General features: G+C 45.8%; 1 protein-coding gene across 2 annotated transcripts in view; it reads left to right on the top strand.

Annotated features, from left to right (window-relative positions):
* Positions 1–1,118: 1,118 nt before the first annotated feature.
* ABLIM1 (actin binding LIM protein 1) overlaps positions 1,119–12,451 on the top strand; it is a 191,375-nt gene continuing 180,042 nt past the window's right edge. For both annotated transcript variants that reach the window (XM_047073482.1, XM_047073481.1), the window contains exon 1: positions 1,119–1,362. In XM_047073482.1, the coding sequence (XP_046929438.1) occupies positions 1,119–1,362 (244 nt within the window). The remainder of the gene's footprint in view (positions 1,363–12,451) is intronic.

The following is a 12,451-nucleotide window of genomic DNA, read 5'->3' as shown; positions in this document are numbered from 1 at the left end:
TCATGTGATTCAGCTAGAGATTCGGCAACAGCAGGCAACCAAAGAAGCAACATTAAGCATATTATTAGCGTTGCATTAATGGAACAAGGCAAAAAGATTTTCATGGCACTGTAGCAGATGGAAAGGATTGTGGGGCACCGGGGTGGCTAAGTCGGTTGAGCTCAGGTCATGATCCCAGGGTCGTGGGATCGAGCCCTGTGTCAGGCTCCACACTGACTGAGTGTGGAGGCTGCTTAAGATTCTTTCCCTCCCTTTGTCTCTCTCTCTTTCTCTCTCTCATTCTCAAAATTAAAAGAAAAAAAAAAAAAAGAAGACAATGGAAAGGATTGTTTTCTATGGCCTGGAGCTAGATTTGCTGCTAGTTGAATGTGAAGATCTCCCTTGAGGTCTCTCTTCCGTGAGATCTGAAAGACTGAAGAGTCTGGAATTATTTTCTGAGTTTTTTCTGCCGTGCATTTTTAGATTACATACAAGAGGTGCATATATGCTTCGACCTGTTCACAGTACCTGCTGTAATGGCACAGTAATGCCAGGTGATATTACTATACTAGGAATAGTTACAGGTGAATTCTTCTAGATATTGCAACTGTCCTTTCTCTTGCTCTGCATTTTGCTCTGGTTTTTGAATATGCATTCACGTCGCAGACTGACCTAGGTTCGAGTTCCCGGTGGCGACTGTTTTTATACCTGATCAGCCCTAAGCTCTCGAGGGTAATCTCTTAAATCCATCTCCCCTAATCTTCCTTACCGGGCAGTGAGGTTTGAAAAACAAAACGAGACAAAACAAGAAGGAGCCAGAAGAGTTGAAGGGCAAGCACAGCTTCTTGGGCTCCTGGTGTCCATTTTCTTTTTTTTTTTTCTTTTTAAATTTTTTTTTATGTTTATTTATTTCTGAGACAGAGCGAGTTTATTTATTTCAGAGCATGAGCGGGGGAGGGGCAGAGAGAGAGGGAGACACAGAATCGGAAGCAGGCTCCAGGCTCTGAGCTGTCGGCACAGAGCCCGACGCGGGGCTCGAACCCACGAACCGTGGGATCGTGACCTGAGCCGAAGTCGGTCGTTCAGCCGACTGAGCCACCCAGGCGCCCCTCATTTTCTCATTTGTAATCTGTGCCAAGATGCCCTCCTTCCTCGGTCTAAAGTGTCTGGGGAAACTGTGCAGCTCTGAGAAGAGCGGCCTGTCCTCCTCCGAGAGAGCCAGCACCACGGGCTCGTGCAGAAGGATGCGGGTTATCGAGGATGTGCGTGTCACCAGCACCCCCCAGCCTGCGCACAGGCGTGCCACCATCACTCACTTGTTGTACCTGCACCCCGAGGCCTACTGCACGCTGGAGCACTTGATTAGCAACTTGGATCCTTCTGGTAAGTGAAGGAGCCCACTCTGCTCACGGCTTTGTGTTTCATGATTGGCTTCCGTAAGGAAGTACTGTGTAGAGCCGTTCAGTACTGTGTTCCTCAAAAGAAACACTATCCCTTGTATATAATTGATGGGGTGAGGGTGGGAGGAAAGGAGAATGTGACAGAAGTACAGCTGCAGAGCTAAGTTCTGAGGATATTTTTGTCTATGATTTTATAATCTCAGTAACCAGGGTGTCTCTTTCCAAACTTGGTACTCACATTCATCTATAATAGGAAGCGTGAGGAAAAGGAAAGCTCTCTATCCACGCATGCTGTTCTGTCATATGTTAAGGCGTGGATCGGAAGGATACATCCGAGGCAGCCAATCAACCATGGGAAAGAATGACCTACGTGAAGGCGAGATCGCGGTTGTGTTACCGCCCAGGGTGTGCTCCTCTTGTGCAATGTTTAGAAACAAAGAGCTGTAATGTTTGGAGAACGCGTGGAGGCTTCTTTTCAGGGAAGCGCGTTAGAACGGGGCCACTCGTCCACCTCCAGAGATGGAGCAGACGTAGCCTATGGGCAAGAGTTTCCGCACCAGGGACTTGGCACACTTGGAATGTGTGATTGATGAAGGTGGTACCTAGGTGCTCGCTCCTGGTCAAAATCAGGCTAGAATCAGTACGGGAGGCAAAGGCTATTAGACACGGTCCCTGCAAACACGGGGACATGAGCCAAAGGAGCCAGAAAGTCAAATACACACCTGGTGATTCTTGGGCAGCTAAGAGGAAGGCAGCGTTGGATTAAGGCGAGGTGAGGTAGGTGAGTCAACCTATATTGGGGTGTTTTATTTTGCTTTTCACAATTAATTTTTAACAGCTTTTCTGAGATATAATTCATACACCATGCAATTTCCCCATTTGACGTATACACGATTTTAGTATATTCACCGATACACACTGACATGGGCCACCATCGTCACGGTGAATTTTGGAATATTTGTGTTGTCTCAGAAAGAAACACTGGACCTTTCGGTATCATCCCACCACCTTCCCGTCTCCAACCGCACCCTTAGGCTTAGGCAACCAGTAATCTACTTTCTGTCTCTATAGATTTCCCTATTCTGGACATTTCGTATGAGTGGAACCATATGACATGTGGTCTTTTGTGCCTGGCTTCTTTCACTCAGCATGTTTTCAAGACCCATCCATGTTGTGTCATATATCACTGCTTTGTGCCAATAGTGGTGGCTAAATATTATTGCACTGCACGGTTAAGCCACATTTGGTTTATCCATTCATCAGTTGATGGACATCTGGGTGGCTTCCACCATTTTGGCTTTTGTGAATAATGCCGCCATGAACACTCATGTACAAGTTTTTGTGTGGATGTATGTTTTCATTTCTCTTGGGTGTATAGACAGGAGGGAGACGCGTGGGTCCCGTGATAACCATGTTTAACCTTCTGAGGAACTTCCGGGCTGTTTTCCAAAGCAGCTACACCACTTTACATTCTTACCGGCAGCATATGATGGCTGCAACTTCTCCCCATCCTTGTCAGCACTTGTAATTATCTGACTTGTGATTCTACCCATCCTAGTGGGGATGCAGTGGCATTTCACGGTGGCTATACTGAGTGTTGGCTGGGACGGGGAGGAGTGGCCAGCAGATCAGCGCTAAGGCAGGACCGTGTGGGGACCTGACAGATGCTGACGGGATGGTTCCTTGGTTCTCTCATTCTCCACTTCATCCTTTTCAGGGGAGCCTAAGCGAGGGTGGAGAAACCATGACCTCTGCTCCCAGCCACCTCATTAGCTACCCTAGAGGACTTTATTCAGAACCAGTGGACTGCACCTCTTGCAGTTCAGGCTGAGAGAGGTGCCCTGAACTGCAAGATATCACACCTCCACGCTGGCAGACGCCCAAATCCCTTTCCTGAGGGAAAAACCCAGTCTATTCCACAGCCAAGGATAAAAACTAAACATGTAGGTTTCTCTCGGAGCTAATACTTTATTGTGAACGTTGTTTGGTGCTTCTACTGAATGCCTCCCCTGAAAGAGATTGGAATCGGAATTTGGAATGAGCTGTTGACGCCCATGAAAGAGATAAGGTCTGCTGGTGGGAGAAGGCAGGAAGTCAAGGGGAGACCAGTAAACTGTGGTTGAGTGAGAGCGTGCTGGACAATTGCTTGTCAGCAGGTTCGATGACATGGGAACAAGAGAACAGACCGTATCAGAGAGAGCCCTGGGTAGAGGAAAGAATAACCATCATTGGGATATCCATATCTTAGTGAAGGCAGATAAGGAAATCTGGGGGATCGGTTTAGCGTGTGGCTTTGGAGTTGGACCTTCCAGAATTTCAATCCCAGCTCTTCAATTTACTAAATGTGTTATTTGGGGAAATTAGTGTCTCTAAGTCACAGTTTCTCTATTTTAGAAGGAAGAGTGCATACCTTCTGAATGCCGTGAGTAGGTCCACCTCTAGGGTATATGAGTCCCTGGGCAAATAGCGTTTTGTGGAGCCCCTGTGTACATGAACACTCTGAGTCACCGCAAATCAATGTGTCAACAGCCCGATCTTGTTCAATCATGGGAAAGTAATATCATGCCAGCCTGAAGGAGTGACCACTCACCAAAATCCCTTCCTGGAATCAAGTCAGCTCCAGGCCCCTATGATAATCCCATTGACAGGAGTCCTAGAGCTCGGAGCTCCTCCAGATGCCCCCAGGGCATCTGGTCAACCTCTCCCCCCCCCTCCCCCTTGCACAGCATGGGAGAGACAGAGAGGATCATCATCGAGGGCTCCAAAGAGCAGAGCAGACTGGGATGCCCCACCCGGACATCACTGCTGGCCCTAGCTGATCCCAGGCACCAGAAGGGGACTTAGACATTTTTGAGGGAGGTGAGGTTTGGGACCAGGGGCCGGGTCTAAGGGCAATGTTGATTATGGGGATTCAATGAGCGCATGCATCTCCCAGCTGTGTGGTATCGTGGCGCCTAGAAGCATCCACTAAATTTTAGCTACGATAATAATACGATAAAATAGTTTGTTATTTAAAAAATAATTGCTATTGTTTGTCTTCCGCTGCCGTGAAGGAATAAAGGCCCAGACTTCGTGCCGGTGGGACTGCCAGGGCAGTACATGAGGTGAGATTCCCAAGAAGCCACCATGTGTGCTCAGAATATCCCGTCTAAGACAGGTGCTTGGAGGAAGCGCCCCCTCCCGCAGCCATGTATTAGCAGTATTAGCAAAGCCAAGTGCTCAGAAGCAAGCAGCTCCCGGCAGGATGCTCGGGGTATTTGGCAAAGGCCTCCTGCAGCTGCCAGAAAGACCTCAAGATGCTACAGCATCCTGTTGTTGTCTGGTGCTCAACTATTATTTATTTTTGAGAGACACAGAGAAAGAGACAGAGCGCAAGTGGGGGAGGGGCAGAGAGAGGGAGACACAGAATCCGAAGCAGGCTCCCGGCTCCGAGCTGTCGGCACAGGGCCCGACGCGGGGCTCGAACTCACGAACACACGGCGAGATCGTGACCTGAGCCGAAGTCGAGCACTTAACCGACTGAGCCACCCGAGTGCCCCTCTACTCCTACTTTGAGTTGTACAGGGCTCCATGCTCTTCAAAGTGTCCCTACGTATATCTTGCCTTTGTCGCGCTCAAAACAAGCCTTGGAAGTCAGTAGGCAAGGAACTGTTTTGTCCATTTAAGAGCAGGGAGGGAATTGGTCCAAAGGTGGGACACGGCAACAAAACAAACATACAAGTGAATGTGCAAAATAGCTTCTGCATGCGGATATGCCTCTCTCTGATCATCAATGAAGATTCTAGAAGAATGAATGAAGCTATCCTTCCCTGAGGGCCTGCTAGATCTCAGGCACTGTGCCAATCGCTTTATAATGTTTCCTCATTAAGTATTCATAATAACGCAACAAAGGGAGTACTGCTTTTATCCTCACTTTATCGGTGGGGAAACCAAGGCATCTGATGTGAAAAGAAACCTGCTGAAAGTCACAGAGGTAGTGAATGGAAGAGCTAGACTTGGACTTGATACCCAAGTTTGGGGTCTTACCCATTTTACTGCGTGGCCTCAGCCCCTATGAGCCTGAGGACAGATCATCCATGAGATCTGGTGAGTTTCGGCGCTCTTAAAATTTGTTTCTGGTAGGGCCGACTAAGTACTGTAGCAACTCAAATGTGATGACTTTCTTATAAAATGAATTGTTTTTCCCAGGAAAATTGGGAAATATTTCTTTTCCCTGGTTCACAAATACAAGCTATCTGTGTGGGTTTTTCTCTTTCTTTTCCTGTAGGAACTTAGAGTAGTTTTTGAAACTGTGTTTCTTTCTTGAAAAAAAATTTTTTTCACATTTATTTAATTTTGAGAGACAGAGCGTGAGTGGGGGAGGGGCAGAGAGAGAGAGAGAGGGAGACACAGAATCCGGAGCCGGTTCCAGGCTCTGAGCTGTCAGCGCAGAGCCCGACGCGGGGTCGCAACCCACGAACCGCGAGACCATGACCTGAGCCGAAGTCGGACGCTCAACCAACTGAGCCACCCGGGCGCCCCAGACCTGTGTTTCTTTCTGTCTCTCTGAGCTACCGCGTCTGGTAAAAATGAAGGAGCATATTTAGGGCAAGTATCTTCTTGACAAACAGGAAGAGACTGGCACTGTTTTCAAAAGCCCTAAGGATATCTGGAAAGGGTTCAGTGATTATGTTGTCAGCTGAGTCCAAATCCCAAAGCAGAATGTTCTGGACTGGAGACCAGGGACCAAAGTAGACTTGGCAGTCCTCTCCCCAGAAAAATAATCCGTATCCCTGAAGATAGAAAGGTGTTTTTGCTTTGGTTCAAGCACCTGCTGTGTTCTCCTCATTATGTTTACTAGAGCCCTAGGGAATGTCTTCACTTGGGATGGTCTCCCCAAGACTCAAACACTCGCATGACTGAGAGAACCTCCTGGGTGTTTGCACACTCTTGCTTCTTAAAGTGATATCAACCTGTTTTCAAACTGACCATGACCTAGAATACTATGATTCTGTAACATTTCTTTTTGTGTCCCTTTCTCCCTCCATTTACTGTCACTAATCCCAACCCCATAGGTCAGACATGTATGTCAAATGGCCAGGGGAAGGGCTTAGGTATTGAGGGACTTTGTTGTCTAGTTCAAAGAGATATCCCTCGAGACTCTATAGAGCTTTTCAGTTGTATCTTCCTGGTGATACTGAGGCACCATGTTGGGAAAATGTTTTTTTTTTAATACTTTGCAAACCTCAGACTCATTTGTAAAGACCCTCCCTTCAATTTGAGAGAAGTGTTTGACCTGGCCATGAAAAATATGTATCCCGAGACATACTGCAAGAAAGCGCATCTCCTTCCTCCCTTCAGCCCTGCTCTCCTGACTGGCGGTTTTGACAAGGGGCTGTCCTGAACACAAAATACTAACAGGAATCTGGTGCTCTCCAGGAGCTGGCCTCAATTCCTCTGGCACCCCGGGCCACCAGGGCCATGTCCAGTTTGATGATGGGATGTGGTTCCCTTACAACAGCAGTCTTACTTTGACTTTTATTCTTTTGGAGATGGAAATGATGGATGGTGGACAGTTTCTTCTGTCTCGGGAAGGCACCGAAGGAGACTGGAGATTTCCAGTCTCTACTGTATGGTAAAGCTTTCTTTGAGCTACAGTTCTCAATGACCCCTGTTAGCCTCCCAAGGCTTCGTATTGCATTAGTTTAATTCTATTTCCCAGAATCATAGTTTTAAGCTCTTGACGGTCAGGCCCTGCCTTTCTATCGCGTCCAACCATTAGCCCCCAAACGCCCACATCAGACATCCTTGTCACAGATGTTTGAAGGCCCCTTTCCCCGTCGGCCTCACTCTGCACGTGCTGCTCTGCTGCCTGGCGTAACTTTCCTGGTACCTCGGAATCTCCAGCAAGACTGGGCTTAAGCTTTTCCTCCTCTGGGCAGGTTTGTCTTCCTTCTGGCCTCATCGCCCTCTGCGCTGCCATGGCATCCTGTGTGGATTTCTGCTAGCGTTGCCTATTTACAAGCCTCTCTTCTAATGCGCTGTGAGTTCCTCACCGAGGGTGGGGAGAGATCCACATTCATATTTTTATTTTATTATAGTACCTGGCATAGAAGAGCCCGTAAGTGTACAAGTAAACGAATGAATGAACGTTTGCCGAAATCAGATCACTGTGTTCGAACACAAGGGGCATAAAATTGTCTCCCTGCCTTCAAGTAGCTGAGGTTGGGTGAGGCTCCGTGGTGCAGTGGCTGCGAATGCCGGGCTGTGGGGTCAGACTGCCCGGCCAAGTTCGAAGTCCAGCACTGCTCCTCATGAGATGTGCGACCGCATGTTACTTAATATCTCTGAGCCTTGGCTTTATCACGTGGCAAATGTGATGATCCTGCCTACATTACAGTAATATTATGAAGACTAAAAGAAAATATAAACATAGAAGAAGAAAATATACCAGCAGGTTCTCAATCAGTGTTGCCCCCTTTTCTGTGTCTCTCAACCCCAAAAGTGTGAGAAGCCAAATAAACGGTAAGGTAATAAATACTACTCGTTGTCAAAGGAAGGAAAAGTAACTCGGGCCGGGGGTGGCCTGGGCAAGAGGAGATAGGATTTGAGCTGGAAGATAGAAAAGATATACCCAAAATATGAACAGAAGGGAAACATCTCAGTAGTATGAAAGTGCTAAGAAAAAAAATCGAGGACATCTTTCACGTAGTTACCCTGCCTGACGCTGCTTGGTCCAGCCTTTTTGTTTTTTGTTTCTTTGTCATTCATTCATTCATTCATTCATTCATTCATTCATGTTCCGGAATGTGGACAAGTAACTATTTTCACAGGAGATGTTCTCATCTAATTTACTTCCTTGAGTCACTAAATATGCTGAAATGCTCCATTGGTTTTAATTATATGTACTTAAAAACGAATCTTATTTAAAGTCAGAGGATAAGGCAGTCTGTTTAAATTTATTGTCTGGCATTGTTTTTATACTGACTTTAAAAAAATTTGTTTTTATCCTGGCTTTAAAAAACTTTTTAAAAAGGTTCTTACTAAGAGTGGCCTACCTTCACAGAAACCCCTGAGTTAGCATCATTCAGTCCTAATGATTGTGGGGTATAGCCCAGTGCTTAGGATTATAGACTCCTGTTAACTTAGTGAGTCAGACATGAGTCTGGAATGGCCCCGGGATGCAAGACGAAGGCTGCCAATGGGAAAGCACTGGGAGATGATGTGTTATTCATTAGAGTAGACAGGTAGACAAACCCAGGAGTGACTCTGTCCTTGGAATGCATGATGAAGGCTGCCAGTGCGAAGGTAGCATAGTTGTGTGCTGTTAGGATGCAGAGATAGCCAGGAGAGCGAGGCCTCCTTTGTCAGCCTTGGGAAGACACCACACAGAATGCAGTAGAGGAATCCTTTGCAAAATCAGAATTCATGGGACCTTCAAATTTAAATATGTTAGAATTCTAGATGGACTCTGGTGTGCCTTAGAATTCTAGATGCTGGGGCGCCTGGGTGGCGCAGTCGGTTAAGCGTCCGACTTCAGCCAGGTCACGATCTCGCGGTCCGTGAGTTCAAGCCCCGCGTCGGGCTCTGGGCTGATGGCTCAGAGCCTGGAGCCTGTTTCCGATTCTGTGTCTCCTTCTCTCTCTGCCCCTCCCCCGTTCATGCTCTGTTTCTCTCTGTCCCAAAAATAAATAAACGTTGAAAAAAAAATTAAAAAAAAAAAAAAAAGAATTCTAGATGCTTTTTTTTTTTTTGAGAGAGAGAGAGTGAGCATGGGCACACGAGTGGGGGGACCGAGAGTGGGGGGAGAGAGAGAGAGAGAGAGAGAGAGAGAATTTTAAGCAGGTTCCGCACTCAGCGTGAAGCCAGTCACAGGGCCCAAAACCCACGACCCCGGGATCATGACCTGAGCTGAAATCAAGAGTCAGACGCTTAACCGATTGAGCCACCCAGGCGCCTCTTACAGGTAGAAATAAAACTCTGATATCAACACCCTCTTAAGGGCCTGGGAGATTGAGGCTCAGAGAAGTGAAACGACTTTCTCGGGTCTGTCATATAAGACCTCCCCTCTTTGGGGGCATTTCCTGTACCACGCAGGTGCTCATTCGCAGATGGTTATGTGTGTACGTGTCTCTCCCTACCAGGTAGTAAGGCTCTTATAGGCAGGAACATGGCCTCATTTCTCCAGCGTATAACACAGTGCTTAGTACATTTCATACATTTTAAAAATTCGGGTATAATTCGCACGCCATGAAAACAGACCATTTTAACACGGACAATTCTGTGGCTTGTTTAGGATATTCAGAGCGTTGTGTAACCATTACTCCTGCCTAATCCCAGGACATTTTTATCCCCCCTAAAACAACTCTATATCCATTAGCAGTCACACCCTGTTGTCAGCACTCTCCAGACCCCGGCGGTTACCGACCTACTTTCTGTCTCTGTGGACTTGCCTCTTCTGGAATTTCATATAATTGGAATCACACAACATGTGGCCTCCTGTGTCTGGCTTCTTTCACTCAGCATCATGTGTCCACGGTTGATCCATGTTGTGGCAGGTGTCAGTACTTCATTCCTTTTTGTGGCCAAATAATATTTCATTGTGTGGATATACCACATTTTGCTTATGTATTTATCAGATGATGGACATTTGAGTTTCTGCTTTTTGGGTATTATGAATCTGCTGTGAACACATAAGTACAAGTTTTTATATGGACATATGTTTTCTTTTTTTTTTTAATATATATTTTGAGGGAGAGAGCGCACACACACACACACACACACACACACACACACACACACACACGTGCGAGTGGGGGAGGGGCAGAGAGAGAGAGGTAGAGAGAGAATCCCAAGCGGGCTCTGCACTGTCAGCAAGTAGCCTCATGTGGGGCTCAAACCCACAAACTGTGAGATCATGATCTAGGCCAAAACCAAGAGTTGGATGCTTAACTGATTGAGCCACCCAGGCACCCCTGGACATATGCTTTCAATTCTCTTGGGTATGTCCCTAATAGTGGGATTATTGGGTCCTATGGTCACTATATGTTTAACTTTTTGAGGACCTGTCAAACCACTTTCCCCAGTGACTGCACTGTTTTGCATTAACATTCCACTTAATACAATTCTAAATGAAGTCAAAGCTCTTCCCCAAAAGTGGAATAACCAGTTTTCACTACAATAAAAAAATCTCATATGGACATTCATGTCTGTTTACATCCCATGTCTTGACCTTCAAAACCCCTTATATCCCTACCACTTAAGGGTCTACAGACACATGATGCAGAGGTAGGTAGGATCTTTGCTCTGAGACATTAATTCTCTGGTTTCTTTATTCTGCAGGTGCCCCCAAGTTTTGTTTGGTTGCTGTTTAGAGTAGAGAGCTTTCCTCATCTAAGTTCTGTAGCCATAGATAGCAACTGAAATGGATCAGAGGACGTCAGAGATGGTCTGACTCACGGTGCCCAGAAAAATCCAGCTCACAAAGGTCTGCGTACGGCCAAGGGGAGAGGGAGAATTCTCATGACATAGAATGAGTCCCTATGGGAAAAAGATAAGCTTGGGAAGAAACGCCAAGTACTTGGGGCCACTGCCAGCACCCTTCCTCCTCCCTTTCTGTCCATCACAACCCAGATCATTTTCTAAGGTCATTTTTGACATCACCAGAATATTCCAGGGTGTTTAACATTTGCTCCTCTTGTGGGACAATCCCCAGTTCTGTTTCCTATCACCATTTTCCCTGAAGTGCTATCATGTGATTCGAGTATGTAGCTGGGTACATTCATCTGTTATCTTTTCCTCGGGACAGACTTGTCCTTGAAGGGTACAGTCAATCTCTGTAAATCACTTGGTTGCCAGCTACTGCAGAGGTACAGGCTGCTTAATAAATAACTGCCTAATTGTTGAGGTCATCAATTGGTCCAGTATTATCCTTGACAGAAATACTAGGTGCTGTTAATTTGTTTAGTAATACTATCAGCTGAGCGTGATCTAGCATAGATCATGGTTCAGTTGGTCTATTTTAAGAGTTTCAAGAGGATATAAGCAGCTGGTTCCAACACATTTTTGGTTAGCTTCTTTATCTAGGTACCGGGAGTGGTCTAATTGATTTTCTGTGTGTAGCAGCTGGTGAGATGTTGAGCTCAATGCGGCATTTGTAGCATTTTCTCAGTCTTTCTGATTCCAGCCCCTTGCTAACCTCTTTTTAGAGTTATTTATGTACTTGTGCTATTTGCCTAGTAGAATGTGAGCTCACTGAGGGCTTAATCTAGGCATCCTTGATCTGTACGCCTCTTTCAGTCCCTCAGAGGTGATGTTACGCATATTACAGATGCTCGGTAAATATTTGTTAGCATAATTAATAAGTCAACTCTAACTTATTTCTCCTCATTATTCCCCAATTTTTGCTCGCTTTGCTTTCAATCGCAGGATGCTATGGTTTAATGCTACTCGTGAGGCTTACTGCTTTTTTCCCGGGTACAAATGCAATAAATAGCCAGTGAAGCATACTGGTAAATGTTCAGCACTCTTAGTATATTTTATTTAGGAAGGGAAAAACTGTATTGTGTAATCCAGACCCAAAAGCAAGAAGAATTTAAGTTCTAAATGTTTCTCTTCCTGTCCTCCCTTCTAATCTTCTCAAACCCTAAGAAATCCAATATATACTCAGAGTGTTTTCTGTCTAGCTGGGGAGCAGTGAGAAGGGAGGAAGGGAATAAAACGACTTTGTATACCTCTTTCAGAAACACAGCCAACTTGACACATGGCATATAATACTAGCACAAACTTTGGTTGGATTGTAGAAATGTGCAGCTGTTTAGAAATTTTTAAAGAGAGCTCATGGATATATGTAAATATAATAGGACATCATTACGAAATGACTCATTTCTGTAGAAGTTGATAAAGGTTATAAATCACATCCTTCCCCCTACAACACAATTGCAGGCTTAACGGAAATTTGGGGTCATATTTGTTTATGAGGCAGTTGTTACCAGAGTTCATCCGAGTAGGTTCATTTACTATTTTAAAGGAAGAGACGCATTAGCACAGTGTGTGGGCATACAAATTCCATTATGTCTGTACAACAAAATGAC

The sequence above is a fragment of the Lynx rufus genome, unplaced genomic scaffold (genome assembly GCF_022079265.1).
Source record: "Lynx rufus isolate CCGP_SWC_20201006 ecotype Redwood Valley unplaced genomic scaffold, mLynRuf1.p SCAF_11, whole genome shotgun sequence".
Lineage (NCBI taxonomy): Eukaryota > Metazoa > Chordata > Mammalia > Carnivora > Felidae > Lynx > Lynx rufus.
Note: the sequence above shows the minus strand (reverse complement) of the source record. Positions and strands in the feature narration are given on the sequence as shown.